Source organism: Montipora foliosa, chromosome 5, assembly GCF_036669935.1.
Source record: "Montipora foliosa isolate CH-2021 chromosome 5, ASM3666993v2, whole genome shotgun sequence".
NCBI lineage: Eukaryota > Metazoa > Cnidaria > Anthozoa > Scleractinia > Acroporidae > Montipora > Montipora foliosa.
Genome location: NC_090873.1, coordinates 9415272 through 9442524, shown reverse-complemented (window position 1 = coordinate 9442524; position 27253 = coordinate 9415272). Strand labels below are relative to the sequence as shown.

At 40.7% G+C, this 27253-nt stretch overlaps 2 protein-coding genes across 3 annotated transcripts in view; both read left to right on the top strand.

Annotated features, from left to right (window-relative positions):
* Positions 1-10583, top strand: part of LOC138002118 (neurogenic locus notch homolog protein 1-like) — a 42417-nt gene extending 31834 nt beyond the window's left edge. Inside the window, exons 20-25 of the mRNA XM_068848210.1 lie at positions 174-335; positions 1750-1878; positions 3068-3166; positions 3720-3827; positions 6043-6141; positions 8781-10583. Coding sequence (XP_068704311.1) covers positions 174-335; positions 1750-1878; positions 3068-3166; positions 3720-3827; positions 6043-6141; positions 8781-9097 — 914 coding nt within the window. The 3' untranslated portion in view covers positions 9098-10583. The remainder of the gene's footprint in view (positions 1-173; positions 336-1749; positions 1879-3067; positions 3167-3719; positions 3828-6042; positions 6142-8780) is intronic.
* Positions 10584-12513: 1930 nt separating this feature from the next.
* Positions 12514-24735, top strand: LOC138002927 (uncharacterized). 2 transcript variants are annotated; one of them, XM_068848890.1, is made up of 6 exons: positions 12514-12587; positions 12748-15861; positions 16485-16598; positions 19533-19643; positions 20097-20195; positions 21302-24735. In XM_068848890.1, the coding sequence occupies exons 2-6, from the start codon at positions 13845-13847 to the stop codon at positions 23332-23334; spliced, it is 4374 nt and encodes a 1457-aa protein (XP_068704991.1). In that variant the 5' UTR covers positions 12514-12587; positions 12748-13844; the 3' UTR covers positions 23335-24735. The 2 variants fall into 2 exon arrangements, with proteins under 2 accessions (XP_068704991.1, XP_068704990.1); XM_068848889.1 differs by lacking the exon at positions 12514-12587 and having other exon boundaries at positions 12706-15861.
* Positions 24736-27253: the final 2518 nt, after the last annotated feature.

The window sequence follows — 27253 nt, the reverse complement described above, 5'->3', positions numbered from 1 at the left end:
ACCTTATGAATAGTCTCCGCACGTGCGGCAAATTTAAAAATAGATTGAAAATAATTTTCAAAGGGCACAGGGATTCGCTCGATTACATCATTTCCTCTTGATTTGAATAATTCACTCGAAGTCATTTTAACAAACTTCCTCCTGATATAGATATTGGATTTATTTTTTTGTAGAAGCTCCAACAACTGACTCAGACGTGCTTCCGTCTAGTAGCTGTAATCCAAACAAGTGTCTCAATGGAGCGCAATGCATAGAAGCAAAAGACACCTTCTTTTGCGTGTGTCCTGAGCACACGTTTGGACGGTTGTGTGAGAAAAAAACTACACCAACAACTGGTAGGTGGTCAATTTCAAAGGTTGACTCATTACCTCCAAGAACAATCGAATCTAGCTAATTTTGGTAACATTTTTCTGCCTAAGGCAGAAAACTGAATCCAAGATTGTATATACCTCTATTGCCTCAGAGGAAAGGGCTTTTATCTTGACTGCAGCTAGATGGTGTCAAATGACAACCTGTCGATGCCATCAGACACAAACTTGGCCGAGAGCGACCCGTTTTGCGTGATATTTATTTCGTACAGACTTCTTGACCAAACGATGAAAAGGCCTGAAGTCCATGGATTTCCCTCTGTATTTCACGACAGTGGAAAAGCGATGCCTTATAAGGGAAACATCAAACTTTGTAAAGACGTGTGGTAACTTCACAGTTTAGAACCTTGTCTTGTTAAGGGAAAAGCCAAACGTTTGTAACTTACTCTCCTTTGGAATTCTTGGACAGCAGCTGCAGCCCGGTTCCTTGGTACCCTTGAAAGTGAACACTCCAATGTCAAAGCGTTACTCTTCTTGAGTTTAAGGAGGCTCGAAAGACTCTCTGTTTAGATCGAATGACGCTACAACACTGTATCGCGTAACAGCAATGTTATGGTACCATATGAAACACTGATCATTTTCAAACAAGATTTGATCATCATTGTGATGTAATAAGTTACCTTGGCAACGGGAAAGCCCAGCAAAAACACCCTATATTTTGGATTTAGTTGCTGATGTCTCAAAAACGAACGGGGTGACCTCCCTTTTTTATTGCTGAAAAGTGATTAGAAGGCCACGATGAAACTTTCGGAAAACTTGAATTAATTATGTCTAGAGGATTCAGAGCTACCATAAAGAAATCACAAAATTAAGGTCGCTCTGAACCAACTGGACAGAATTTTTTTTTAACTTTGCAGAAAGTTTCATCTTGCCCTTCTGATTACTTTTCAGAAATAAAACCCTTGCCCTATTGTTCTGACACAAAGATTTTTTGTCTAATAACAATAGGGCAACCGTAACACGTCACAGTTATTCAAGATGGTGGCGCCCGCGAAATTTAAAAACAAAAATAGGCGATTCTAAAAATTATTTATTTCGGATACGAAAATACTTCAGACTGACTTGACTGTAACGGTTATCTCCTGTGATTTAAATTTATTTTTTGTTGAAGTGGAGGTTTCCTTTAACATGTTCTTGTCGTGTGGTGTACTAAGTTCGACTGCAAACTAAGTCGTTCTTCGAATTCATTGCATCTTGCAATAAGAAAACCACATTGTCCTTAAATATTTGAGATAATTCTCCTGTTACACTACCGTGTCACATTTCTTTTACCTTTATTTATGCTACTCACGCAAAAAGACCAACAACAACAGTAAACCAAGGTTGTTATAAAAAATGTGTAGACGAAATATAATTTGTGGTTTATTTGATCATTTGACAGCTCCACCTAAAAAAGTAGCATGCCATCCCAATCCTTGTCTTAATGGAGGCATATGTAAGGAAACAGGGGTTAATCAGGATTTTGACTGCATTTGTCCCAATCCTCGTTTTAAAGGAAGATTCTGTGATGGTAAGTAAATAAGCCCACATTCTTTCAATGCACGTTTTTAACAAGTTTTCACATCCTGGGCCTTCTCGAATAGGTATCATTGCCAAAGCGCTGAACACACCCATGTCATTGTCATCATTTCAATACTCTCTCTTTAGAGTGGCGTCCTGATTGAATGGTTGGTTATATGCCCACTTTACGTGACGACTCTAAATTTAGAAAACCTTTTGAGGAGAGTGAAGTACGAAACCAAAAGAACTCTCATAGGCTCTTTTTGGTCGTCCATGCAGCAATTGTACATTGCAGCATTGTTATCTGTGTCTCTAGAGATTGGTTTCAAGCCTCCTATACAGTGTGATTTTAGAACTAGATTGGTCACATGGCACTATAGGCATCAGCAGAACTAGCTATACGAAAACGAATGTAGTAGTGCCTATTACCCCATCGTATCCATCTGGCCTCGGTTGTTCAAGAAGTGGATAACACTGTCCACCGGATAAATCACTATCAAGCGGATAAAACACCAGCAGGTCCAATTGAGTTATCTGAGGTGCAGGCATGGCGCAGTGGTTAAAGCATTCGCCTCCCACCAATGTGGCCCGGGTTCGATTGTCAGACTCGGCGTCATATATGGGTTGAGTTTGTTGGTTCTCTACTCTGCACCGAGAGATTTTTCTCAGTGTACTCTCTTTTCCCCTCCTCAAAAACCAACATTTATCTGAATATGCGTTGATTGTTAAATTCAGTTTAAAGTGTCCTCATGTAGTGCTCTAGTGCTAGAACGACTGGGCACTTAAATAAAGTTCCTTTCCTTTTCCTTTTTCTTTTCCTTCCTCAATGGATAATGCTATCCACCCTTCGAAGAACTGGGGCCTGAGCGTTAACCGAAGCGGCTGCCATGAAAATATGCCAACATTAGGGTGGAAATCGAAACCGATCATCGCGTTTTCTCACAACTGTGTTACGAGCCAGTCAGACGTTAGCAAAAAGTGAAAAATTTGAGATGTCAATTCGCGTAAATAAGTACGAAACAAGTAAATAGCAGGGTTACGTTGCTATTGAAACGTTACCCGTGTATCGCTTTATTCATTTGACAGAATTAACTATGAGAGTGTAACTTAAATCTATTTGCATTCACTCGCAGTGCGATTTTCTCCTTTGTCTGGAAGTGATCTTTTATTAAACAACAACTGCTTATCATTTTCTACAGTTGATATGTGTGCTGAATGTGATCCTCACGCGCGATGCGTAAACGGAAAATGCTTTTGCCGGAAAGGTTATAAAGGAGATGGGTTTTCCTGCAAGAAAGGTAACTATTGCAATTATAGCCGCAGTGCTTCCCTATTTTGTTCCTTCATGGACGAAATGATTGACAATTAAGTTAATTTAATTTACATTACAATTCGTTTCAGCGAGATTAATGGACCGCAAAGTCATATATCCTCAAAACTGAGCCTTCTTACGAAAATTTGAACGCCTAATCCCTTTATTTTTGTTTGCTAATCGATTGTTTGAATAAAGTGATTGTCTTAACCTTCCAAAAGGCAGATTTTTGTTGGTTGCATAGAAAGTTTTCGATATCGCCTTTCAATTGATAAGACGAAGAATGCATGAAAAATCGAAAAATGAAAACTGTGTCGTGAACTAATCATTGACCATGTGGCTACTTAACCTAATTTGCTCTAGTGGGGGACAGCGTTGTCCACTGGGAAAGGCTACTATCCAATGGATGCCTCAATCGCCTTTGCCGATGCGCATGCGCATCCTTGGGATAGTGATTTATCCAGTGAATATCGCTGCACCTTTCAAATAACCGAGGCTACCACTCTTGTCAGCATGTATTAATGTCTTTTCTTTTCCAGTAACACCAAACATGCATTGCCCTCAGTATGCAGTCGTTACCAGTGGTAATACTTGCTTGTGTAACCCTGGTTATTACATGAGCTATACAGGCAAACGCGTCTGCATTCGTAAGTGACATTTTTTTTACATGTGAAAATCGTTTTCAGAGCCCACACAGCTAATAGCTTAACCGCCAACCACGTAATTCCTAATCGCAATGGCTTTATCTTTCTTATTGAAGAAATAATGTTATTTCTCAGTTTTACGGATTTAAAAACTTGGCCGTCAGTTCCACCAAGTTCACCAATAGACCATTTTACAGTTGTAGCTAAGTTACCTGGCCTAAGAATGGAAGCGAGGCTGCCAGTGACCCTGCTTTGATACAAACCTTTGTGCTTTTCTAACGTTAATGTTGACTAATTAGAATTACAATAGCACAATTTACGTGATAAAAGCAGTGAGGTCTGTCACCGACAGCCTCGCAGCCATTCATACGCCAGGTCACTGAGCACACAACTGTAAAATGGCCTATTGAGGGTTTGCATCTGACGTCATGGCTGCTATGTTGGTGAATAGAAAACTTCCGGTTGTTTTGTACACCAACATGGCCGTCTCATCACGTGGGTGCAAACCAAGAATTGCTACATTTTGTGCCCCACGAGGGGGGCCTTAAAATCTACGTAAGTTTTCGTTTTTCAAACTTCTCCGTGACCGCTCCAGTTTATTCAGAGAGGCAGTGTGGCCCTGTGGTTTAGGGCGCTGGCCTTGAGATCTGGGGATCCCGGGTTCAAGACCCGCTCTGACCATTCGTTGAATTTGTTCCTGGTTGTCCCTGCTGCACTTGTAAATAGCCAACTTGTTTGCCCCCGGCCAGTTGGGATTATTAACAGTTGTTGTTGTTGTTGTTGTGTTTCATTGGCCCTGAAAGCCCCTATGGGGAGCGGTCAATTAAGTATGTATTGTATTGTATTGTATTGTATTGTATTCAGCTTCTTCAAAATAGCCAAAGCCACTCACTAAACTGAATTGGTAAAAACCGGTGGTTTTCAAAATGAGAGAGAAGATCCGAATTTGCCACTTTACACCCACGTTTTCCGCAGATATTGTGATCTGGTCATTTCACGTCACAGGTTTGCAGAGAAGTATTAAGAAATGGCGAGAATTCCAAACGCACTTGTGAATTTATTGTTTTGTTCGTCTGATATATACAGGACATAACATGGCCGCGGGAAAAACGAATTTTATCCTCGAGTGCTGAGAGGTACTATCAACACGAGAAGATGAAATTCGTATCCCCGAACGACCATGTAATGTTCTTTTTTTGTTTATCACATAGATACTGATGAAATGTCTTGATTAAAAACAACTTGTTATATTAATTGACGAAATGGTAGCCTGTTTCAGACTCCTAGATAGTCAAGTGGGGGCTTGGGTCCTGGCGAGAACTCGATCAGTATGCTCCGGCATTTCCTACGAAGGAAAATCCAAGTATTCCATCAGTATCTATACAATAATATTGTTTCAATGTCGTTCTCACTGATGTTGATGTCGTAGATCTTAACGTCTGCCCTGCTGTGTTACGTGGTTCTATCCTCCGTTTTTATCATCACTCTCAATTGAAAGTGTCCTTATTTTGTTGCATTGTTTATTTCCTGAGGATAATTTAAATGACACCGAATGAGAGAAGGATCCTCTCCTTTAGCTGGACAATTTGAGCAATTGTCACTTCATATAGACACCTCTAGGCCCGGTTGCTCGAAAGCCGATTAACTTAATCCAGGATTAGCCTGAACTTTTGCTTCATGATTTCAACTTTTTGGTGATAGTTTCTGATAGTTTTCTAATTTTACTGAATTTTAGCGTTGATATTTAGGAGTAGGAAAATAAAGTCTTCTGTTAATTTCTAATCTGGGATTAGCGTTAATCAGCTTTTGAACAACCGAGCCCTGGAACATACAGGTGGCTCCAACGAGAATTTAACCGATGACCTCTGTGATGACGGAGAAACAGTTCTACCTGACTGAGGGATGGAGCCACACGGCTGGGAGCAGGTCAATTTGTTAGGGTCATTTTTTCCCGTGAAGCACTCGTTAAATGAAATGAAATAAACGGAAAAGTGATGTGCGGGTTATCGACGAATGAGAAGTGATCCTCATTCTTAATTTAAATGACAAAGTTAAACCAAAGCTTCAAAAGAAAAGAAGAGGTAAAATGCTTAAGTCAGCACTGCATACCGCTCTGCTGTCGTAGCCATAACGCCATCTATGAATTGATCAATTGCACATTTCTGTTACATCCTCAAAGAGCTAAATAGATAAACAGACCCTTTCTCATTTTTTTTAGCGGTGGATGACCAAGGAACAGTTCGAGCCCTACCTGCGCCAAAGAATGATAAATTACTCGAGGACAGTTCTGCTAGAAGAGGCGGACAGCAGTGGTCAGGTAATAATCATTTGCCTTAAAATGACAGTATTTCTCTTAAATCAATATATTAAGGAGTTAAAGCAGAGACGGCCGCTGCGGCAACGCCGCCACAAAGCAAGAATATTATTGGCATTTCAGTGCATTTCCTCGCCGTACTCCAGGAAACATTTTAGGGACCTTAAGATCTACGACGGCGACTTCAACGAAAACGTCACCTCGAAATATCACTTTGCTTTATCATAATTCTTTCGCGGTTATTCTGTCTCGCTCACTTCTTACAATTTGGGCGAAGTCTCCGAAAAATAAATTGGTACAAGCAGTTACAAAGTGAAAATAGAGAATGAAAGATTCTCTTTTGCCTGGTCACGTTGTCGTCAAAACCTCAAATTTGGTGATTTCACGTCGTCGTTTTGCAGAGGACCGCAAGCATATTTGCTAAAATCCGTGCTGCACGGGCAGCACGATTATTTATGCTCTTTTAACCAAAGATATCATTGTTTTGCGCCGTTGTTGTTGCCGTCGCCGTCGTAAAATCTTAAGCTCCCTATTAGGGGGTTTAAGCAAAGACGACGGCTACGGCAACGGCAACGCCACAAAGTAAGAATATGATTGGCCAAAAAAGGAAAAGTAATCGTGTTGCACGTGCAGCACGAATTTCCGTGCATTTCTCTGCCGTACTCCCCAAAACAACAACGTGAAATCACCAAATTTTAGGTTTTGACGACAACGTGAGCATATAACCACGAAACAGTCCTTTTCTGTTTTAACTTTAAAACCGTTCGTAACCATCCAGTTATAGGATAGTTCTCGCGCATTGTACAAGGTGAACAAGTCGGAATAATCGCGAAATACTTGCGACGGCTACAGCAACGAAAACGTCGTTCCGAAATATAACTTAGCGCTATCACAAGGATTTCTCGATTTATGATTCCGTCTTTGGCCCGTTGTACAATACAGATTAGTTAATCTGTTAAGTCGGTTCAAATATGAGTGCTACACGACCAACGTAATCCTTCCTTGTACTCGTACATGTTCATTGCCGTGACTTTAACATCTTCAGTTCCCACGGCCTGCTCCCGTCTGACCTTGTAACTCAGTCGGTAGAGCAGCGGTGATCTAACCCGAAGGTCGTGGGTTCAATTCCTACTATGGTCAGAGTTTTTCTCTATCCTTGTGTGGGCCATTTCCATAAATAGGGCTAACGCTCACATGGTTCATATGGGAAAAAAGAACTAGCACTTCACATTACACTCTAATCTGTTAAGTCAGTTCAAATATGAGTGGTACACGGCCAACGTTTGCAAAAACGTAATCCTTCCTTGTATCCTGTAACTGGATGAGTACAAAAGGTTTAATTGTAAAGATAGAAAATAAATGGTTCATTGTTGCCTGCTCACTTTGTCGCTAGCTTAAAGCGAAAATTTGATGATTTTGTGGAGTACTGCAAAGAAATGAAGTGATATGCGTGCTCCACGTACAGCACGATTATTTCTTCATTTTTAACCAATAAAATTCTTGCTTTGCAGCTTTGTAGTTTGCCGTAGCTGCCGTCTTTGCTTTAAAGGCCGGGGCACACCAGGCGACAAGTCGCAGCGACATGTCTCTGCAACAAGTTGCTCCACGTGCACTACTTGCAAAACCAGTCGCTGCGACACGACGCCTGTTCGGTGCACACACAGTGATCTCGTATAAGGGGGAATGTGAACTAGTTTTCCAATTCAATATGGCTGACCATATGACGCTCTCTCATTGGTTCATTTATATTTTGTCGCAGCGACTTGTTGCGGGAAGTGTACACACGATGCGACAACGCTGCTTCCGCTAATTTTGTCGCCGCGATAAGTCGCACGAATTCAAACTGGTTTGAATTCGTGCGACTGATCGCGGCGACAAAATTCTGCCGCAGCGACAATGATTTTCATGAAATTAACCGTGTCACACAAGGCGAATTGTTGCGGCGACTTGTCCCCGCGACGTTTCGCAGCGACTTATCGCCTAGTGTGTCCCGGCTTTAACTCTCGTGTGTGAAGTGACCAAATTTTAAGGCCGGGACACACTAGGCGATAAGTCGCTGCGACACGTCGCGGGGACAAGTCGCCGCAACAAATCACCTTGTGTGACACGGTTAATGTCATGAAAATCATAATTTTGTCGACGTTCTCGTTGCCGTTGCTAAAGCTCCCTGCTAGTTAAGGGATCTACGACGGCGACGTCGAAGAAAAATTGACCTCAAAATATTACTTTGCACTATCGTAAGTCGTTCGCGTTCACGTCTAAAAATTTGGGCAAAGCATCCTAAAAATAAATTGGTACGGCGGTTTTAGAGTAAAAATAGAGAATGCCGGAAAACGTCAAATTTTGTGATTTTGTGATTTCACGCCGTCTTTATGCAAAGTACTGCAAAAACATGAGCTAAAAGGCGTGCCGTACTTGCAGCAATGTTATTTTCTTTTTAAATTAATGTTATTCGCTATCGCACCTAAATTATGAAGTTTCCATAAAGACAGGCGATTGCCCTAACTAGAGTTGTTGTTTTTTTTTTTTTTTACGATGACACAATGATCTTCTACTGATGTCGCGTCTGTCTTACATCTTTGTCATCATTCTTATTTACTAAAGATCTTATTATTTACAAGTCACATCTTCTTTCCAAGCAGAAGACATCATAGTGACAGAGTATGGTAACCTTGGATGTTGGTCCGATACGACAGAATGGAGAAACCCGTCGAAAAGGGCGATGATGGTACTGGAAGGCTTAGACCCACTGCTTGCCGACAGTTATCGCCAAAGGAAGCAGCCGATTAGCAAATGTGCTGAAGTGGCAAAGCGTCTTGGGTTACGCGTGTTTGGCATTCAAAATGGTGGGCAGTGTTTTGGCGGTGCAGACGAGGCTACGTACAAAAAGTACGGGCCATCTGAGAAGTGCGTTGATGGTATAGGAGGGCCTTTGGCCAACGATGTATACAAACTCTAATTGCAGTCCAGAGTCGTGATCTATCTGCCACAAGTTGCAAGTTCATTACAACAAAATGTAACAGGGAGTGCTGTGAGCCATTTGAAGAACAATGAATCTGAAAACACAGCTTTTGATGGAACGTCACATGTTGTTGTTTTTTTTTTCTCTCAAAAACCCACGTTATTCCTTTTCACAATTTTTTAGTGGACGAGCTGCATATCCTCCATAAAAACCAGTACTTTATAGGGTCACTGTCATATTTTTTTAAACATAGAATTCAAAGGAGTATTTAACCTTGAACGAGACCATAAGGGCCAATTTGCATGGAAACAAAAGAATACTAAAATAGCGGCCATTTTCCAATAAGGTGTATTCACAGCTTCAAAACCTTCGAACGCAAGTGTTGCACCCTATCCCTATGCAGTTTTACATAATTGCTGCAAAAACATTTTGTGACTATAAATATTTATTAACTCCCTCAATTGGGAAGTACAAATTCTTTGCTTCTTTGTCTGTGTGCGATGTGCATTTAAATGATTATCTAGATTGATTTCATGCCTCGTCCTTGTTGCCTGGCTTTGACACCCAGATCTATCTTTCTGCATCAAAGTGAAACTTTCGGAAAACATTACAAGACGATAAATCGGAGAAGACCAGTGACAACTGAGCAATAATAACCCACTGTACACGATAAAGCAAATGTTGGAGACTAACTTCAATGTTATTAACGTTCGAAGTCTCCCAGCAAAGAAAAAAAGATAAACCTGGATATTTTCCTATAAAGGTAATGAATGAAAACCAATTCATGGAACGATTCCTATTCTATGACTATAAATATATACAATCATTATTTCATCGAGTCCTTTCACGGTAAAAAATGAGCCCAATAAATTGACCTGCTCCTAAATGAGTGGGTTCATAGCTCACTCAGTTATTAGAGCATTGCACCCGCATCGCAGAGCTCATGAGTTTGAATCCTTTAAAGTGAAGCCACCTGAATTTTGCAGGTGTATATAAGAGACAATTGCTTAAATTGTCCTGATAAGTGCCAGGATCCTGACTTCTCCCTTTCATTTCCTATTCTGCTGGAATAACTTCTTTGGACAGTTTGAGACATTTGCACAAACAATTTATAACAGTTTTCATCAATGGGTGTTAATCACATGGCAGCCATTTTAAGTCCCGAGGGATTGAAAACTTTTGTTTTACCCCACCGAAACTCGTTGCCAAACATTTCAACTCGAGGCTCAGGATACGAAATTTATTAGAAGCACACCGAAATGCATTTCAAAATGAAGCCCTGCTCATCGGGAATAAGTTGAAAGCGTTGATTGTACGATTCTTTCCAGCAGAACGTGGAGGCTTTCTGTCAAGAGAAAACCGACCATTTCATCTCAGTAATGTAAAATAATGAAATGACTGTCGTTAAACAAGCTTAACTTTACTTTCTTTGAAAAAACCGTTTAACTATAGCTAATTTCATCTTTAAGTTCATTTAATAAAGTTAAACCCGATTTATCTCTTGGCGCCAACATTTATGAAGCTCTTCTTCTACAGTTCACTCCCTACCTAAAAGCAAAGTAAATAGCAGAAAATTGGAATATAGCCAAACAAAAGGTCCTCCCACGTCTTGATAAAAGCTTAATAAAGTATTTTTGCCTTCGCTGAATTTTAGTTGCTTTCACAATTTGACAAAAATCTTTCGAATGAACAAGGAATATGGAGAACCATTCCATACGTTCTCACTAGGAAAGGACTCAAAACGAAAGCAGTGTGGGATACCGATGCCAGCCTGGTTCAAACTCCGCTGCGGACTCGAAATCGTTAGTTGCTGAGAATTCTTTGAAAGCAAGGTACAGTTTTCTATTGTTTTGGCACCAACATTGCCGTCTTATCACGTGATTGCAATCAAAGAATAGGACATTTTCAACCAACATCTAGTGACACCAATAACAATAGAAAAATTTACGACTTCTGGTCCGGGCGAACAAAAGAAGCTAATGACGGATCTTTTCTTTTCGTCCACCAACATGGCGGCGATGACGTCACGGGAAAAACTTCTATAAAGGTTGGTTTTGTATGAAACAACCCTTGTTTGAAACGTAGAGTTGGTCAAAACCACAGTAAGAAACGCTTTCCCCGATCGTTACGGCAGCCGCCTATCTAAAATGCACAAATGTCTTTCTTCAGACAGCGGAAAGCATTGTATCTTTGGTCTCTTGGGATTAGTCTTTATTTGGAGTTGTTTTGTTTTCTGTCTCTTGAAACCAACATAAACAAAACAAGTAAGCAGCTGTTGAAACTGGCAGTAAAAACATCTTGTGGACATAGCTATAGAAGACACATGTTTGTTGACGGTACGGTATCATTTCGTGAAACCCCCAAGGCCAAATACCGGTATACACCTTATAATAATTATTCTAAAATGGCTGCCATTTTACTATTCTTCTGTTTCCTTGCAAATTGGCCCTTTCGTCCTCCCTTTCAAACGTAAAATTCAAAAGGATATTTAATCTTTAATGAGGCCAAAAGGGCAAGTTTGCAATCAAACAAATTAAAGAACGCTAAAATGGAGGCCATTTTGGAATAAGGTGTATGGCCCTTGTTAGTTTCTTGTTTTCAATTCCGTGCAAAAATAATTACGAGGGACGTTAATCAATTAATTGTCGAAAAATATTATTTTTCGCTATTGTAATGATTTTGCGATTGCCATAAATTGCTCGGCATGGAAAGTGTGTGTCCACATTCCAGGAATAAAACTGGTGAACGGTGTAGATATTTAGAGAGAAAATTGAAAGTTCATCGTCAAGTGCTTGTCTCGCACACAACCTCATAATTGATCATTTCTCGTCTTGTCAGAACGAGAACGGCAAAGAAATGTATAAAAATGCGAAACGCACGTGCGGGGTCTGCGGAACTATTGTATTTGCTCATTAAACCTATTGTTATGTTGCATTCTCGTTGCTGTCGTCGTGGTCCTTACTTTAAGCTCCCCACTGGCTGCCCCAACACGACTGCAAATTTCCAAAAACTGCCAATATCTTTGTTTCCGGAGGCAAATCAAATTCAATTTAAAGTGCTATTGCGATCAAAAAATAACTTCCCTTTTTCTCAGTCAGATCTCGAAAGTCTGCTTTCTTGAGAGCTGGATCAAGGAAAGAATTACTTCAATGATTCACTCGATTAATAATGCAGGGTGTGTGTGAAGAGACTACTAGTTTGACACTCCAGTGCTGCATGCTAATAGAAATTTCTCCTGCGTGAGCATCACAATGCACCTCAAGCGAATGAGTGAGTGACGTCATTTTTCGTCGACATAGGGCTAAAGTTTTAGTAAATTAAGTAAACAATAGCTGACAGTGCGAGTGAGAAAAATAATCTAAACAAGAAATCTGCTTGAAAGGGAAAATTTAAATTTTCTCTTGTCTTGTGATGAGAATTGAAGAATATGAAAATTAATGTATATTGTTTTATCGCAGTAGAAAATGGTTGAGACGTTTTTACCATGGTGAGTGAAAGGTTCGTTAGCAGTTAAAGTGTGCTGCGAACTCAGTTGTATTGTATTTGTGTTGTTGTTTTAAAATTATCTTTTATTATTACATTTCCATGTATCATATCATAAACTGTAACATTTCATCGATTCTTTCGCGAACGATGTCAACCGCCAGGACGGATGCGTAGCTGTGTTCAGTGTTTACTGGCCATATGGCTTCATGAAACATTTCTTAGCAGTAAACATCAAAGGGACTGGTCGGAAAAGAGCTGAATACGCTTCAAAGGTAAGCCAACCGGTTGTTTCTTCTTCGTTAATTTGACATGAGACAGGATGTTATTTCGAAGAAGTCCTAATAGTATGCCGTTGCGAAAGAGTTCTGTATGATCTTTTCAAGCCATCTTATTTACTTTGTCACAGAGTTTCTCACGCTAACAGTTCCCATACAATATGCCAGTAAATGAATAAGTCGGCAAATTCGACTTGAAAAATTGCAGATTGGTCACGTAGCTGCAGGAGCGCAGAAAACCATGGCATCTTGCATCTCATTTCAACCTCATTAAACTGAACTATGATATTAACGAAAGAGCACATTGTATCACGTGTTGTTCCCTCGGATTGCTACTCGGTCCTGTGTTTTAATGAGCCACATTGAATGGATTTCCGGGGAACCTCCTTGAAGAGACGCAGTTTTCTGAAAATAGTGTTTCCCACCACTTAATATCGTCTAATGCTAAGATCGCGAAAACGAAGACCTTCGCTTTCAGTGAGGTTTATGTCTAGTCTGAAGCGGGTTTTGGCGAGGAGACGGTTGACACTTCAGTTTATGTCTTGATAAGCTATTATAATGTCGTGTAAGCGAAACGATCGATGGCATTGGTCACGCTTTCCTTCTCTTTGTAGAGATCGTAAAATGACAACATTACAGCCCCCCTCTCGTGAGCAAGAACACGAAACCTGCTCCAAAAACAACGTGACATCACTGTGGTTGAGGCTCCGAAGACAAGAAAAATGTAGACAACCATCAAAGTCATGTATATTGCGCGCTATCTTTATCCAATCCTTTCTCAAGCTACGAACCGTACCAGGGACACTAAATAGTTGATATGACACTTCAATAAGTCTCACATTTTCAATATCACGCATTAATAGTTCGCCTACTGGAGCAAAACTAAAGAACCAGTTGGTATTGTCTACGCACTTAAGTTTGTCCAATAAGGAGTTCTTTATCTACCACTCTAGCAGGTTGTTCGTTGATGCAACGTTTGTTTTATGAATGGCAACGAAAACCCACCGGCGGTGGCATTGTTTTCCAGTTACCTATACCTTCGCACGCTAGCTCAATTGTTTGTATTATTAATATGGTTATTGTCTTTCATCATAACAGAAACGGAGATATGTAGTCAAAATATGAAAGTTTTGAGATATTGTTGCCCGCTTTTTGTATGTGTTTTACATGTCATTCTTGAATCCTCAGCCGCGGCTCAATCTGCTGGACAGAGAAATAGCCATGTAAAACAGTCAGGAAAAAATCTTCATACAAGAGATGACAAAATATCAAACGGCGCTATCGGGAAGCCCTTTAAAACAGAAAAAAACGTCTTAAATGAGAAGAGGAGAGACAGCCATTTTCTAGTAACGAAACAAGATGGGTCACTCTCAAGTAGCTTACAAACGAAGCAACGGATCATCGCCAAGGGCAATAAGATTCACGTTAGGGTAGAATCACCCACTGGTGTCGCAAGTAAGAACTTAGTTCGATCTCACAATATCCAGAGACTAAGGGATAAATATATTAGTGCAAAAGTAGTCTCAAATCTAACAAGTTCCAAGGACAAGACCAAATTAATTGCTTCAAATTCAAGGAAGACTGAAAAAAGGAAAAAGAAGACGTTATTTAAGAAATATGCTCTGCTTCAATCATTACCTTTACTTCAGACCCAACCTGAACCTCAACAGACTGTTCTCACAGGAGGAGACGAATCAAATGCAGGATACGCTTTACAGGTTCAGGGAGACCAAACAGGAGACGCTGCTGCAGTCCAAGAACAGTCACCTGATGACCAGCAACAGCAGTCACTGAGTGATGGCAATTCGCTGGGTCAATACGCCTTGTCTCAAGACAGTACTAGTTATCAGCAAGATAGCAGCCAACCATCGATGGCCAATTTGGCGGACAGTAATATTGAAGATGCAGCTCAAAGCGAGGATGGACAGCCCTCTAGCCTTGAGCAAGCTGTTCAGCTACAACAGGCTGGTTACACACAGCACTCCCAGGAACAAGAGCAAGACCAAGACGCCCCATTACCAATTAGTCAAGGTGGAGAACTGGCAGGTCAGGAAAACCAAGTGGTCAGCAATGCACAGCTTCAGTATCAGAATCAACAGGCAGGTCAAGAACAGGAACAACCCATGCAAGAGCAGGAGGAACAAGACCAAGCTCCAGGTCAATCTAATTATGAACAAGCTGGTTTTCAACAAGAACAACCACAACAACTCGATCAGCAGGAATCAAGGGAAATGGATCAACAACCGCAGGATCAAATACAAGACTACCAGCAACAGCAAGACGAAGGGCAGAAAGAACAAGAACAACAACAAATAGTCGAGGAGCCCCAAGAAACACAAGGAGCACCTTCCGAAACACAGAGCCCCTCCTCTTCGTCTAATTCATATGGCACTCTGTTTAGTACAGAAAGTCAATCGCCAGGATCAGAACAGCAAAGTCAGGGAACGCTAAGTTATTCGAATGATCAAAATAACGATAATGGGGAGAAAGTTGCGAGGCCTAGTGTACAATACGCAGCTTCTATAGAAGAAGCACTCAAGGAACCGGGTGTTTCATCCCAAGAAAGTAATAGCGAGGGAGGTTATGCCCAAGGAGGTGTGGATGAAAACGAAGGGGCTAATGTTCTAAACGTTCGCCCTGAAACGGATTCCAAGGGAAGCGAGGAAAATGGTTTTGTGGGCACAGGAAGCATAAGTGCTCCGACTGGTTATCAAACTTCTGTTGTGGATGATAATGGTAATCCTATTCAAACTTCGCCAAATCAAGAAGTGAATGGATATGCCTCGCCCTATGAGCAGCAAGGGATTGGAGATACCAATGCGCTCGAAGGAAATCAACCTCCACAGAGCACCTCGCTTTTGGAAACTCAAAATGAACAAAATTTCGCTGAGCAACAACCTCAGCCCCAAAGTTCCGGACCCAACCGACCGAAAGTGTCTCCAGTGGAAGACGATGTCTTAAAAATTATCAGCATCGACAACAAGAATGCTCCAAATGCAGGTAAAAACTTTCCGTTTCACCTACAGTCTGTAACAACTTTGTAAATCACTTCTCTAGTGAATTGAGGATATCAAAGCAACAGAATTTAAACGGTTTGGACAAAATGAGAAGGCAGTGAAAGCAAGACCAATAGAATGGCAGTAGTCGCTTCTATGTTTTCTTCGCCATAATTGTCATGGGACGATCGACAGACTTGATCATTCACCCTGTTTTTCAAAACGATGCGTGTATGAATATCTCGATACAGCTTTCAAAGAGAATCTTATCTTAAGTACTGTCACGTGGTTTACATTGGGAAAACAAGGTGTGCACTTTAAAAAAATCAATTACTTTAAGCTGAATTTATGTGAAACTCAAGCAATAGCCAATTGAAGAATTGAAACGGAAAGTGGATTTGGAAACTGGCCAGCATTTTCTTGCATTGCTTCACGTTCTCCATTCTAGAGACATCTTTGATATTCCCATTTCTTAGAGTTAAATCTCATTACAGTAGATAAGTTTTCTCCTGAAATTAACCTTCACTTACATCAATCCTCATGAAGATCTTAACCTTTAACTTCTAACCTGTTTTGGAGCGATTTACATAGGTGTCAATTAAGAGTACCATTTTTATGCATGCACAGTCAATGGATGTAAAGGATGCCCTCCTCATGCGAGATGCATAAACAAAGTCTGCATAATCAATGATGATCAACCATTGGCCCATATACTGTCCGCTCTCTCGGGTCCGGAGCCAGGTATGCATGATGAAAGTCCTTCAAATTCAATGTATTGATTTATGTAATTTTGCGCATAAAGGGCGCAGCAATTTAGCTTCGTCTGTATCAACTTTGTCGTCCAGTATCATTTCGTAATTGCCGAAGTGAGCATTATGAAAGGAAAATAGGATTTCTCAATGTTTTATGGAGCCACAAAATTAAAGTCAGCTAAGCTAACTCGGCTCTTTTTGGAACATCAATAACTCTAGGTATCGTTAACATCTTCGCTGCTTTCCATAATTTGAGCACAATTGACTTAATTTAGATATGTTGTATTTTCTTTTTGAAATTTCTTTAATTCATAATATATTGGCAATTGTGATATTATTTAACAGCTGAATAAATATGGTGCGCAGGTGTCTTGCACAATTACCCGGTGTAAACAGGCAATTTTTAGAGGCATTGCCATCCCCTAGGAAAATGAAGTTGAAACATGCGTGTTTTTTCTTTCTTTCAATTAGTTCAGTAGAAAGTAACTACATCCTGATTCGTGATTTCGCAAATAAGGATCTTTTTAACTTTGTCGCTGTTGACGCAATCCCTAATTACCCAAACTAAGCTCGCTTCAGAACGTCGGTAAATGATCAAGTCCACCCGGAATCAATAAATCGATCTTCGGTAGCATGTACAAATAAATGTACATACTCTCAACGCTAATCTCGAGCATGTCCTTTATTTCCATCATAACTAACATAACAGTGTTTTAAGTTCAGTGTTTTCATCACGAAACAAGATTTTTCATCGCAAACATATGTGTTTTTTGTAATACGCTAACGAACGATAACAGCCTGCCTTTTTGGGTTGAACTAGCTTGTTAGCCTTATACGATCACCTAATATATTTGATTACTCATTTTACTTTTGATTACCCGTGGCATATTTCGTCCTTTATCCCAAATTCGAGGGCAAAGCCTTGTACTTGACATGAGGGAATATATCACAGGCCAGGTCAACAAAGAGATTATTAGTCGGTTTCTGAGGTTTTCTAAAGCAAACGAAAGGTTTATTCACTCGCGAGTAAAATAAGTGGGTGTTTACATGATACCGGTACGAGTTTCATTCTGGTACGAGTTGTCAATTTCATACCGCGTTTACATGGACGAGACAAACATTGACACAGGGATGACGCATGAACCAAAACAATAATGGCGCCCAATATTTAGAAATATAACGCATGCGTCAATAGCCCCAGTCCACCACGACTTGACGACTCGTACCGGAATGGGAGCCAATGTAGCGTTTACATGATACCGGTAAAACTTTTCATACCGTTATGAGAATTTCGATCCGGTACAACTACCGGGATGAACTCATACCAGTATGAGTTGTACTGGTATGAGATTTTTCACCGGTATCATTTAAACAAAATACAGAGCGATAAGTAAGAACCGGGATGAACTCGTACCAGAATGAAACTCGCACCGGTATCATGTAAACACCCCCTAACTTCATACCGACTGCAGTGCAAAGTGACCAAAACCTTACAGCAGCGCTCTAGAAGCATTGGCCTTAAGCAGTGACAACGGTAACAAAAAATCGTATTTCATTGGCAATAAATGCTCTGCACGCTCCTTTTTATCTGTTTTGGATAATGTCAACGAGAGACGATGAATTTAATCCTGTCGTTTGTCTTGAGCAACGTTTATAAAACCAATCTCATCTCTTGTTTAACTGACAGAATTTATATTTTGGGACAAATTCAATGTTTGACGAGCTTTGCTTAAGCTAGTGTTATTACCGTGGAACAGAGGGGTGCGTGATATATTTCCGTATCCCACACTGGAGCTCAAATCCCCGGACTTGGCATGAAGGGAATACATCCCCATGGGACAGGGCAACAAAGTGATTATTAGTCAGTTTCTGAGGTTTTCAAACACAAAGAAACGGTTTATTCACTCATGAATAAGTTCTACAGCTTGCAAATGATCTTAAATGCAGCAAATTTGCAGTGCAGCCCTGTCGCTAAGGTGCTTGCCTCTATGGTCTGGACATCCCGCGTTCAAAGCCCTTTCTGACTACTCGTTGAATTTGATCCTGGTAGTCCCTGCTTCATTTTATCAACCTGCACTTGTAAATAGCCAACTGGCTTGCCTCCAGCCATGTAGTTTACATTCTTAGCAGTTGCTGCAGTTGTTCTGTCTTTCCGTTAATTGTTTTTCATTAGCCCTAAAAAGCCTCTATGGGGAGTGGTCTATTGAGTGTGGCGTTTTGCCTTCTCGAGGATAATCGTGACATTAATTTCATGGTTCTCCTCTTGTTATCAGCAATTGTCTCCGCCCGCACCCCCATTTACAATCAAAGTCGTCACCAGCTTCTGAGGCAATTGAAAACTGTGGAGGTGTTTTAGTGCATTCCCTGAAACAATGCATATAAACAATGTATAAAACCGAGCCAGATGACATTACTTCATTTGTAATTTCCGTATAGTGAGCAGTTAAGAGAACAGTGACAAGGGTCTCACAATTATAAAGTCAGCGGAATTCTACCGTTTTTTACCCTACATAGTGATGAGAATTCTCTTTGCAAGCAACCATCTCTCTGAAATTAAGGACATTCCTGAAAACGTTTCTTCCATTTTTTAGCAAAAAGCAAGGTTTAGTCGTTTTCCGGTTCAGTTACCGTTAACGTTGACGCTCAACTCTCTATGATTGGTTTGCCACCAGTCTCTAAAGACTGCCGGTGGACAAACAAAAGTAGGTTATGAGAGACTTTATATTTTCATCCATCAACATGGAGGCGATGACGTAACGTGAAATCCACCTATTAGAAACAATGACTGGACTTGCGCTCGAATATTTATTTCAATCGAATGTTGGGTTGATTGATTTAGTCCACTTTCAACGCGGTTTCTTCCCATAACGCCAGTGTAATGTTTTGATTTGCCTGAGATCTGCTTCATTCGTTTCCATTTCAGATGAAGCTTCCGAGGCTAGTGAATGTAAAGAGTGTCACTATAATGCCAAATGCATCAACAAAGAATGCGTTTGCAAAGCTGGTTACACTGGGGATGGAATTGACTGCCGACGTAAGTGTGTAGTCAAACCAACAAACCAAATTTGTGAATGAAACTGTTGATCTTTATGGTGTGATGCACCCGTGTGAAGGATGGGAAATTGGTTGCTTGGCGACGGGCGAAAGGACAACCGAAAAATCACAGTCCAAGGCAAGATTCGAACCTACGATCTCGGTAAGACCGGTCGGTTGCTCCACCAACCTAGCTCCCCAGGAGTTGTAGTAGCTCAATCGGTAGAGCATCCATTCGGTGTTACCGGGGTCGTAGGTTCGAATCCTGCTTTGGACTCTGACTGGTCAGTTTCCCTTTCGCCTGTCGACAAGCAACTAGTTCCCCAATCAAATTTGTGCTTTAACATCTCATTCACAAAGATTCGTATTACAACGGACTAATGAAACTCTGCAAGGCGCATTCAATATCAATCTTTCTCATTCACCCTCTGTGTTTTCTTAATAATTTCGCCAGCTGACACCTGCTTGCCAGGTTGCAAGGAACATGGTAAATGCATCAAAGGATTCTGCTTATGCGATCATCATCACTACTTCAACGGATATGAATGCTCTCGTAAGTATTTCTAGATCATTTACATTTAATATCTGACTTTGGATATTTTTATCCTATTAAAGGGAACCTCCGCTAAAACAAGAAAATAAATGTAAACCACAAAACATCATGTTTTCAATAAAATGTTTCGAACTTTTTCCAATCAAAGCGTTTGTATCAGAAATAAAGGAAGTTTCCCGGGAGCCGCCATCTTGAATAATTGTGACGTGTCACGTCACAATTTATTCAAGACGGTGGACACCTGGGAAATCTGAAAGTCAAAATAATTGATGTTAAAATTCCTTTTTATCGATAAAACCACCTTTTGAAAAAAGAATTGAACAAATTTAACTGCAAACATAACTTTGTTCGGTTCAAAATTATTCAGTAGTCGGAGTGGAGGTTCCCTTTAAACTATGCAGCTTAGAAAAACTATCAGCAGTTCCTGAGAAGCTGTAGATTTCTTAGCGCATGCATATGTGCTCTTGAAGGATCCCCGCCATCTTGATGGAAATTGTAAGCTTGAGCTTGAGTTCGACATGCTTGATATTGAAAGAGTTTTTTTGCCGTAAAATGTTCTATGGAGGTTGCGTTCACCTAGCACATTCTTCGCAGCGTGAATAAGATACCCAGACAAGCGCATCCAAACTGGCTTCCCATATTTACAGAGTTCAATAAAACTAAAAAGTTGATGGCAATTGCAAGGTTACCGAACATTAGGTTGAGTGCCTCAAAGTAATCGCTCTCATGCTCGTCTTGCATTTTGGCACACTATTGCCGGGCTTTGCAAAACAACAGCTTCAAAGGAAGGACAATGTATGAGGTTTTGATAGCAGGTTACTGTCATTCTCCTTCTTTTTCGTCTTGATGCTGCCACCATCAATCCAGCTTCATGAAACTACTTTTATCACCTCATACGGCATCATTGACTTACAATCATCGCTTGCCACTGTGCAAATTGTTTTGAATATTTCTTTGGTGTTGCCGTACTAGCTATACTCCCTCCCGAAAGCTGCACCTTTTTACGTCTATGATTATACAGTTATCCCATTTTTGCCAACAAAAGTATTTTTCTTCCTTTCATCTTCCCCGGTTGTCATTATGCGTTTTCATTTCCCTTTACACAGCTTACAAGATAACACACAGGAACTGTCCAATTCAGTGCACCACATCATGCCACGCCAAATGCCCAGCAAATTGCTGCAAACAGCACCCAGTCATTAAGACTCACTACAGCGAGGACAATCCCCAGCAGATAGGTGAAGCTGTTTCTGTCAATGGCCTTCTTTCAAAGGGTAAAAATGGTCCCAATCCACCCGAAGTTGTCCTGAAGCCTTTTGTCAAAGTGGGCCAACCGATAGCTAACTTTGCACCTGACTTTCAGTCACGCCCTCATGATTCAGATGACAGTGACCTCGAAGCCGTTCACGTAAAACATCCTCTAGGTAGTTTCACGATGACAGAAACAGACGCCAATCCCCTGTTTGGGGAGGACGATTGTCCAGACAAATGTAATAACGAGTGCCTAGATATCTGCCCAGTTAAGTGCTGTCTCAAAAGGTGTCCATTGAATTGTATGGAAGATTGTAATCCATCCTGTCCAAAAACATGCTGTTATCTAAATAGTGCCAAGATTCAATTTCCCATGATGGATTCAACAACTCAGGAGAATTTTATTAAGATGATGGCTGAAAAGTTTTGTCCGAGAGCATGCAAAAACTTGTGTGATCCTAAATGTCCACCTATTTGTTGCGAGGGGAACTCGACTTCCGCGCCTCTCAAAAACAATGATTTCGGTCATCTCAAAAGCGAAAGTAAGAAGAAAACAGACTTTATGAAAAAAGCGATGAGTTGGTTCGGAATGATGAACTTTTTAAACATGATGTATAGCATGTACGGTAACATGAATGGGTTCAAGCAAATGAAGCTTCTTTATAGGATGAATGACTCTAAGGCCAAAGCACTCCATCCTACGAAATCTACCAGCGTGGATGCAAAAACGCCTATGCATTTCAAACAAGTTGGCGCCGCAGAAAGCCCAGACGATTCAAATGATACATGCCCGTCGATTTGCAAAACAACATGCGTTCATTCCTGCCCGCAAAGATGCTGTCATGATAAAGTCAAGACGATGGACTCGAATACAGCAGCTGTGCTACCACGCTGCCAACCCTCCTGCCAATGGTTTTGTTCTAACAGTTGCCCAAAGAACTGTTGTGTGAAAGACATGAAGTCAGCTCTATCACCCTTCCATCCAACAGTGCCAGTAACAAAAGCAAAATCTTCGTTGAATGCAGTACAAGTTTCGTCACTGGCAATTCCGAGTAAGGCTCATTCCACCTGTAAAGCCACTTGCCCGGCATATTGCTATCCGCTTTGCTTAGAAGACTGCTGTGAAAGAGGTGTTGTACCAAAAAAGCCAACAGTTGCACAACTGAAAGCTAAACAATCATTCAACAATTTCTTTGCAAAGGTGCCTGATCCCGCAAATCAGAATTGCCCAGCACTCTGTCAAAACAACTGTACACCGTCCTGTCCTGTTGTTTGCTGTGATCAATCAGCGTCTTTACCAACCCAGTCACGATTGATAGGTTCTTCCAATGGACATGTTTGCCCCGGTGGATGCGTTTCTGAATGCTTCCCCGCATGCACTATAAGCTGCTGTCGGGCTGCTGTAAAGAAGCAAGACTCAACCCTGAAACCAACAAGGCGACAATACCAACCGCTTCAGAAACCTCTATCTACTACGTTACCACCCCCGTCCACGGTTTGCCATCACGGATGTTCGAGATTATGTTACCCCAACTGCGACGAAAGTTGCTGTAGGGCCGCATCAGGACTTTCCCCTGGCTTAAGAAAGTCAAAGGAAGACGGATCAACACCTTCCACTATAAAAGTGCCCTGTCCTTCGGAATGCAGACCATTTAATTGCCTTTATTACTGCCATCACGATTGTTGCCTACAGGGAAAGCAACAACCATTCCTGAAATATCAACAGCGTCGAAATCAGGCGTCAATTTTGCAAACCAAAAAAAAATTTCTAATACGAAATGCAAAAACATTAGCCATCAGAAGAAATGTGGAAGCCTCAGATAAAAGTACTTTTGGTGGTCGATTGGGGAATAAGAGAACGGCCATTCGTCACAGGCCACAGCTTTGAACAGCCAATTCAAAAAAGGATCGGAGTGAAATGATTCTTTAAGTCTGATGCAGAAAACCGAAACGCTGGGGCTTGCATCACACTTACGACGCCAGCAAGAGAATGCACAAGAAGCATGCACAAACGTGTTAACGTGTTGCTTTCAACGACAGGTATGGAGCGTTTTCACTCACGTGACCAGCAGCTATATTGGATTACGGAAACAAAAGAAAGTATTTGCATAAAAATAGAGTTCTATTCCTGAGGATTAGTTTTGTACAGAATCATGGACGTTATTTCTTTGTTTTGGAACACCAACATGGCCGCCGTAATGTCATGTGAAAACTCTCCATAGATCATCAAAACCCTGCTTAGTTTGCGACTGTTGTTTGTTCTTTTGCTTATGTCGTCAGTACTTGTCAATCAACCATGACAGCGTAATGTGACCCTTAAAATCTTTGTATCAGAAAGAATGGTAATCTGCCACTATTTAGTAACGCGAACAAATTTTATACAGACATAGTAGCGTGAAGGCGACCAATTGAACTCTTGAGTTGGTTTTTCATAACTCTCAGGTGAGAGCATTTTTCCTTTAAGGTCGCTGAACACAGTTACTCGGCGATTAGAGGTAGTCTTCCGCCAGCGTGGATATTGGAAACCAAAACAAATATGGCGAAAACTTTTTTCCTCCTTCTTGAGAAGGTCTTAGAAATGCAGTGTAACTTCGCTTCCATTACGTAAACACCAGAAAATCTTTCAGAGGAACCCAGCAAAATACCACGAATGCCCATTCGCTCAAAGATTTGAGATCAACAGCTGTTGGCTGTTTTACCAAATTTTTGTCGTAAACCCGTCATTATATTTGCAGAAATTTGGAATGAAATAGTTTCGACAACAAAGGAGTCGTCTATTTTAAAAAAATCAGAAATTGAACAGACAAAAGTTTTGGAAAACTAAAAAACATCTATCATCTGTTGATATTCTGTGATAACAGGTCTTAAATGTTCTTTTATTCTATTACTTTAGAAAAGCAAATGCAGCAAAAAAGCTAATGAGTGAATTTTGCAGAAATGAGGAATAAGCACCTTTATGCCTTGTTTCAGTTTAGATGCGTTACCATGGTAATAGCGTGTTGAGAACATTTACTGTCGTAAATAGACATCGTGGTAGCACTTATCAGAGACCCAAGTTTGAGCTTCCAGGAAAAAACTGCATAACTATGGCAGAAATAAAACTGTGTTCAGTCACCTTTAAAAGCAGAAGAAACTGAAAATGACCAGAGAATAAGCTACTTCGAATTGTGTAAGAGCCAAAAGAACAGAGTCGAAGTTCAGGGTAAAATGACTTTATTTTGTTGAAAGCAAAAGAAAATGATCGTTATCCCCTTGAACCTCGACTGTATTCTTTTGTTTGCACAGAATTCAAAACTACCCCCCCCCCCCCCTTCCCAATTAGAGCATGTAAAAAATTGACCAAGCAAATGAAATAAAAATATATCATAAAAATATTTTCAAAAAGAAAATAAGCCAATTAGCATGAAGGGTTTCCTTCTCTGCACGTCTCTTTTTTTCAAAAAGAACTGAATCGTTTTTGCAAGAAATCTAGTGCTACGTGAGTGGGGAGATGCATTCTTCCTTAACTCACGTACCAAATGCGCACAATTCTCCTGGTCATCTACCATTTGAAAAGTGTCTTGTTCATGATCACTTCCAGAATTTAGAAAAAACTGTACGCAAGGAACAGTAAAATTGATTTTTGTGGTTTGTCATTCTTTTTTTATCCGTGAAACTTCTTCATTCCTTAATATCTGCCTCGGTAAAAATTTCTTCTGTAGAATTTTAAAATCTCAATCCATGATGGACCATTCCTTTTCTTCACGTCATATCTACACTTACCAGCGATTTGCACAGTTCTTTTACCTAGAACTCTTGATAAAATCAAAATATAAAGTAATGCATCGAAACCATTTTATGGTCAATGGTGTCATTAGCCTTGTGAAAGATAATATGCTTGTTGCGTAGCAACGGGCGAATAAGTCCCTTATGCAGTATTATAACCAACGACTTCAAATCGCCGAACTTCGCCATTTTGCCTTGCCAAGTGGGAAAACCAAGAATGAACTAAAATGCAAGGGGTTTTTAGGTTCTCGTGTTGACGACTTTGTTCCACTGGGTTCAGTCGTAATTTTTCAATTGGCCGTAGATACTTTTTCACCGTTTACTGAACGACCTTGATATCCTGGGGTCTCCTGTAGGTACACTCTACCCGATAAAGATGTAAATCAACCATTCATCAAGAAGAGATTTATGAAGCCCCTGACGCCGAAAGCAATTCATGAAGGGAATCAAAGTGTTTATTCCATCCATTACTTTTTGCCAAGCAAAAAGTAATAAACATTTTATTTTCTTCTAAAGGTAATAAATGGGCTGAATGTGACGGTTCTCCCCATTAGTCAATATGAAAAATACCTCAATACTTTTTGTTTGTCCCTCCAACATTTTGCATAAGCATTGTTTCCAGTTTCTCTTGGGACCATTTATAAGTCCCAAGAGAAAATAACCTCGGACCTAAGTCAAAAGTGCAAGCGAAAGAGGAGGGGGCGAGGGGATGGAGAGAGTGAACCCCACAAGAAACCTCTTCGAAACGTTTGTTCGTTAACGGACGGGAAATATCGTTCCTAAATGGCTGATAAAGTGTTAAAAAATGCGCTTGAGAGTCAAAATTCACTGCTCCCTTTCGAAAAAGTATAAAGGCAAAAAAGTAAGCAGGAAGAGCCGACGATCTGTTTTCAAAAAATCTTGAAACTTCCTTGCGGGAGCTTGGATTTTCTGGTGTAATTAAAGAAGAACAGAAAGAGGTTTGAAAGCAACTAATAAATGGAGGTGATATTTTGGCGGTCCCTCCCACGGGATTTGGCAAAGGCTTCACATTTTAGCTTTTTCTAATAATAAAGGAGAAGATGAACGGCGAAATGTTTCTGCATTAGTATAAAATCATCGGTGACCATATTAAAGAAGCTGAAGAATTATAGGGCTCACGTTAACCTCGTTGACTGCTGTCAGATGTATCCATTGTTTCCGCGCACCGGACCGAGGCTCAGTTAGTTGAGCATCGGGCTGCCATGAGGGAGGTGGTGAGTTCGACTCCGGCCGGACCAAAATTCAGGGTCTTAAAATAACTGAGGAGATTTGAAGTGTTGTAATAATATCTGAAAATAGCTAGATTATCTAGTCTTCTCTGATAAGGATGATACATCGTAGGTCCCGTCTCACAACCCTTCAATGTTCATAAACTTTGTGGGACGTTAAAGATCCCACACACTAGTCGAAAAAAGTAGAGCATTGAGGTCCCGGTGTTGTGGTCTGGCCTCTCCTTCCGCAGTGTGGTCGGCTTGGCATAATCTTCTGAATGGACTGCTGATCGATGAGACCACCTAACAGCAAAACCGACAGTAGTCAAATTGAAGCAGTCCAAGTTCTGAAACGTAAACTAAACTAGTTCCAGCTAGTTTTTGCATCGGCAGATGCGCTGGACAAGGCATTTCTCCACTGACGTCCTGAAAGAACACTCTAATAACCTCCAGAAAAGGTTGTTGGCTATCATTGTCGACGAATCGTGCACAGTAGGAACATGGACAGGGAAACGCTAACGTTAAATTGTAATTTCAGTTCGATCTTAATTTCTTTTTTTCACTAGTGAAAAAATTGTATTCCCACCAAGGCGCGCTATGGTTGGTTGGTAGTTGACATCAAACCCATGCTCGTTACACATAATTGGAATGGGAGGTTTCGGAAATCTTGTGGGGTTGATTGCAGTTAGCCTGCGCGCAGCCTGACATGTGACTCGAAAACCTAAGTCAAAAACGTCTGCGTGACTGTACCAGAGGTTTAGTCTGTCTGTGACGCAGGCTAATTGCAGGGGGTTTCACTCTCCTTCCCCT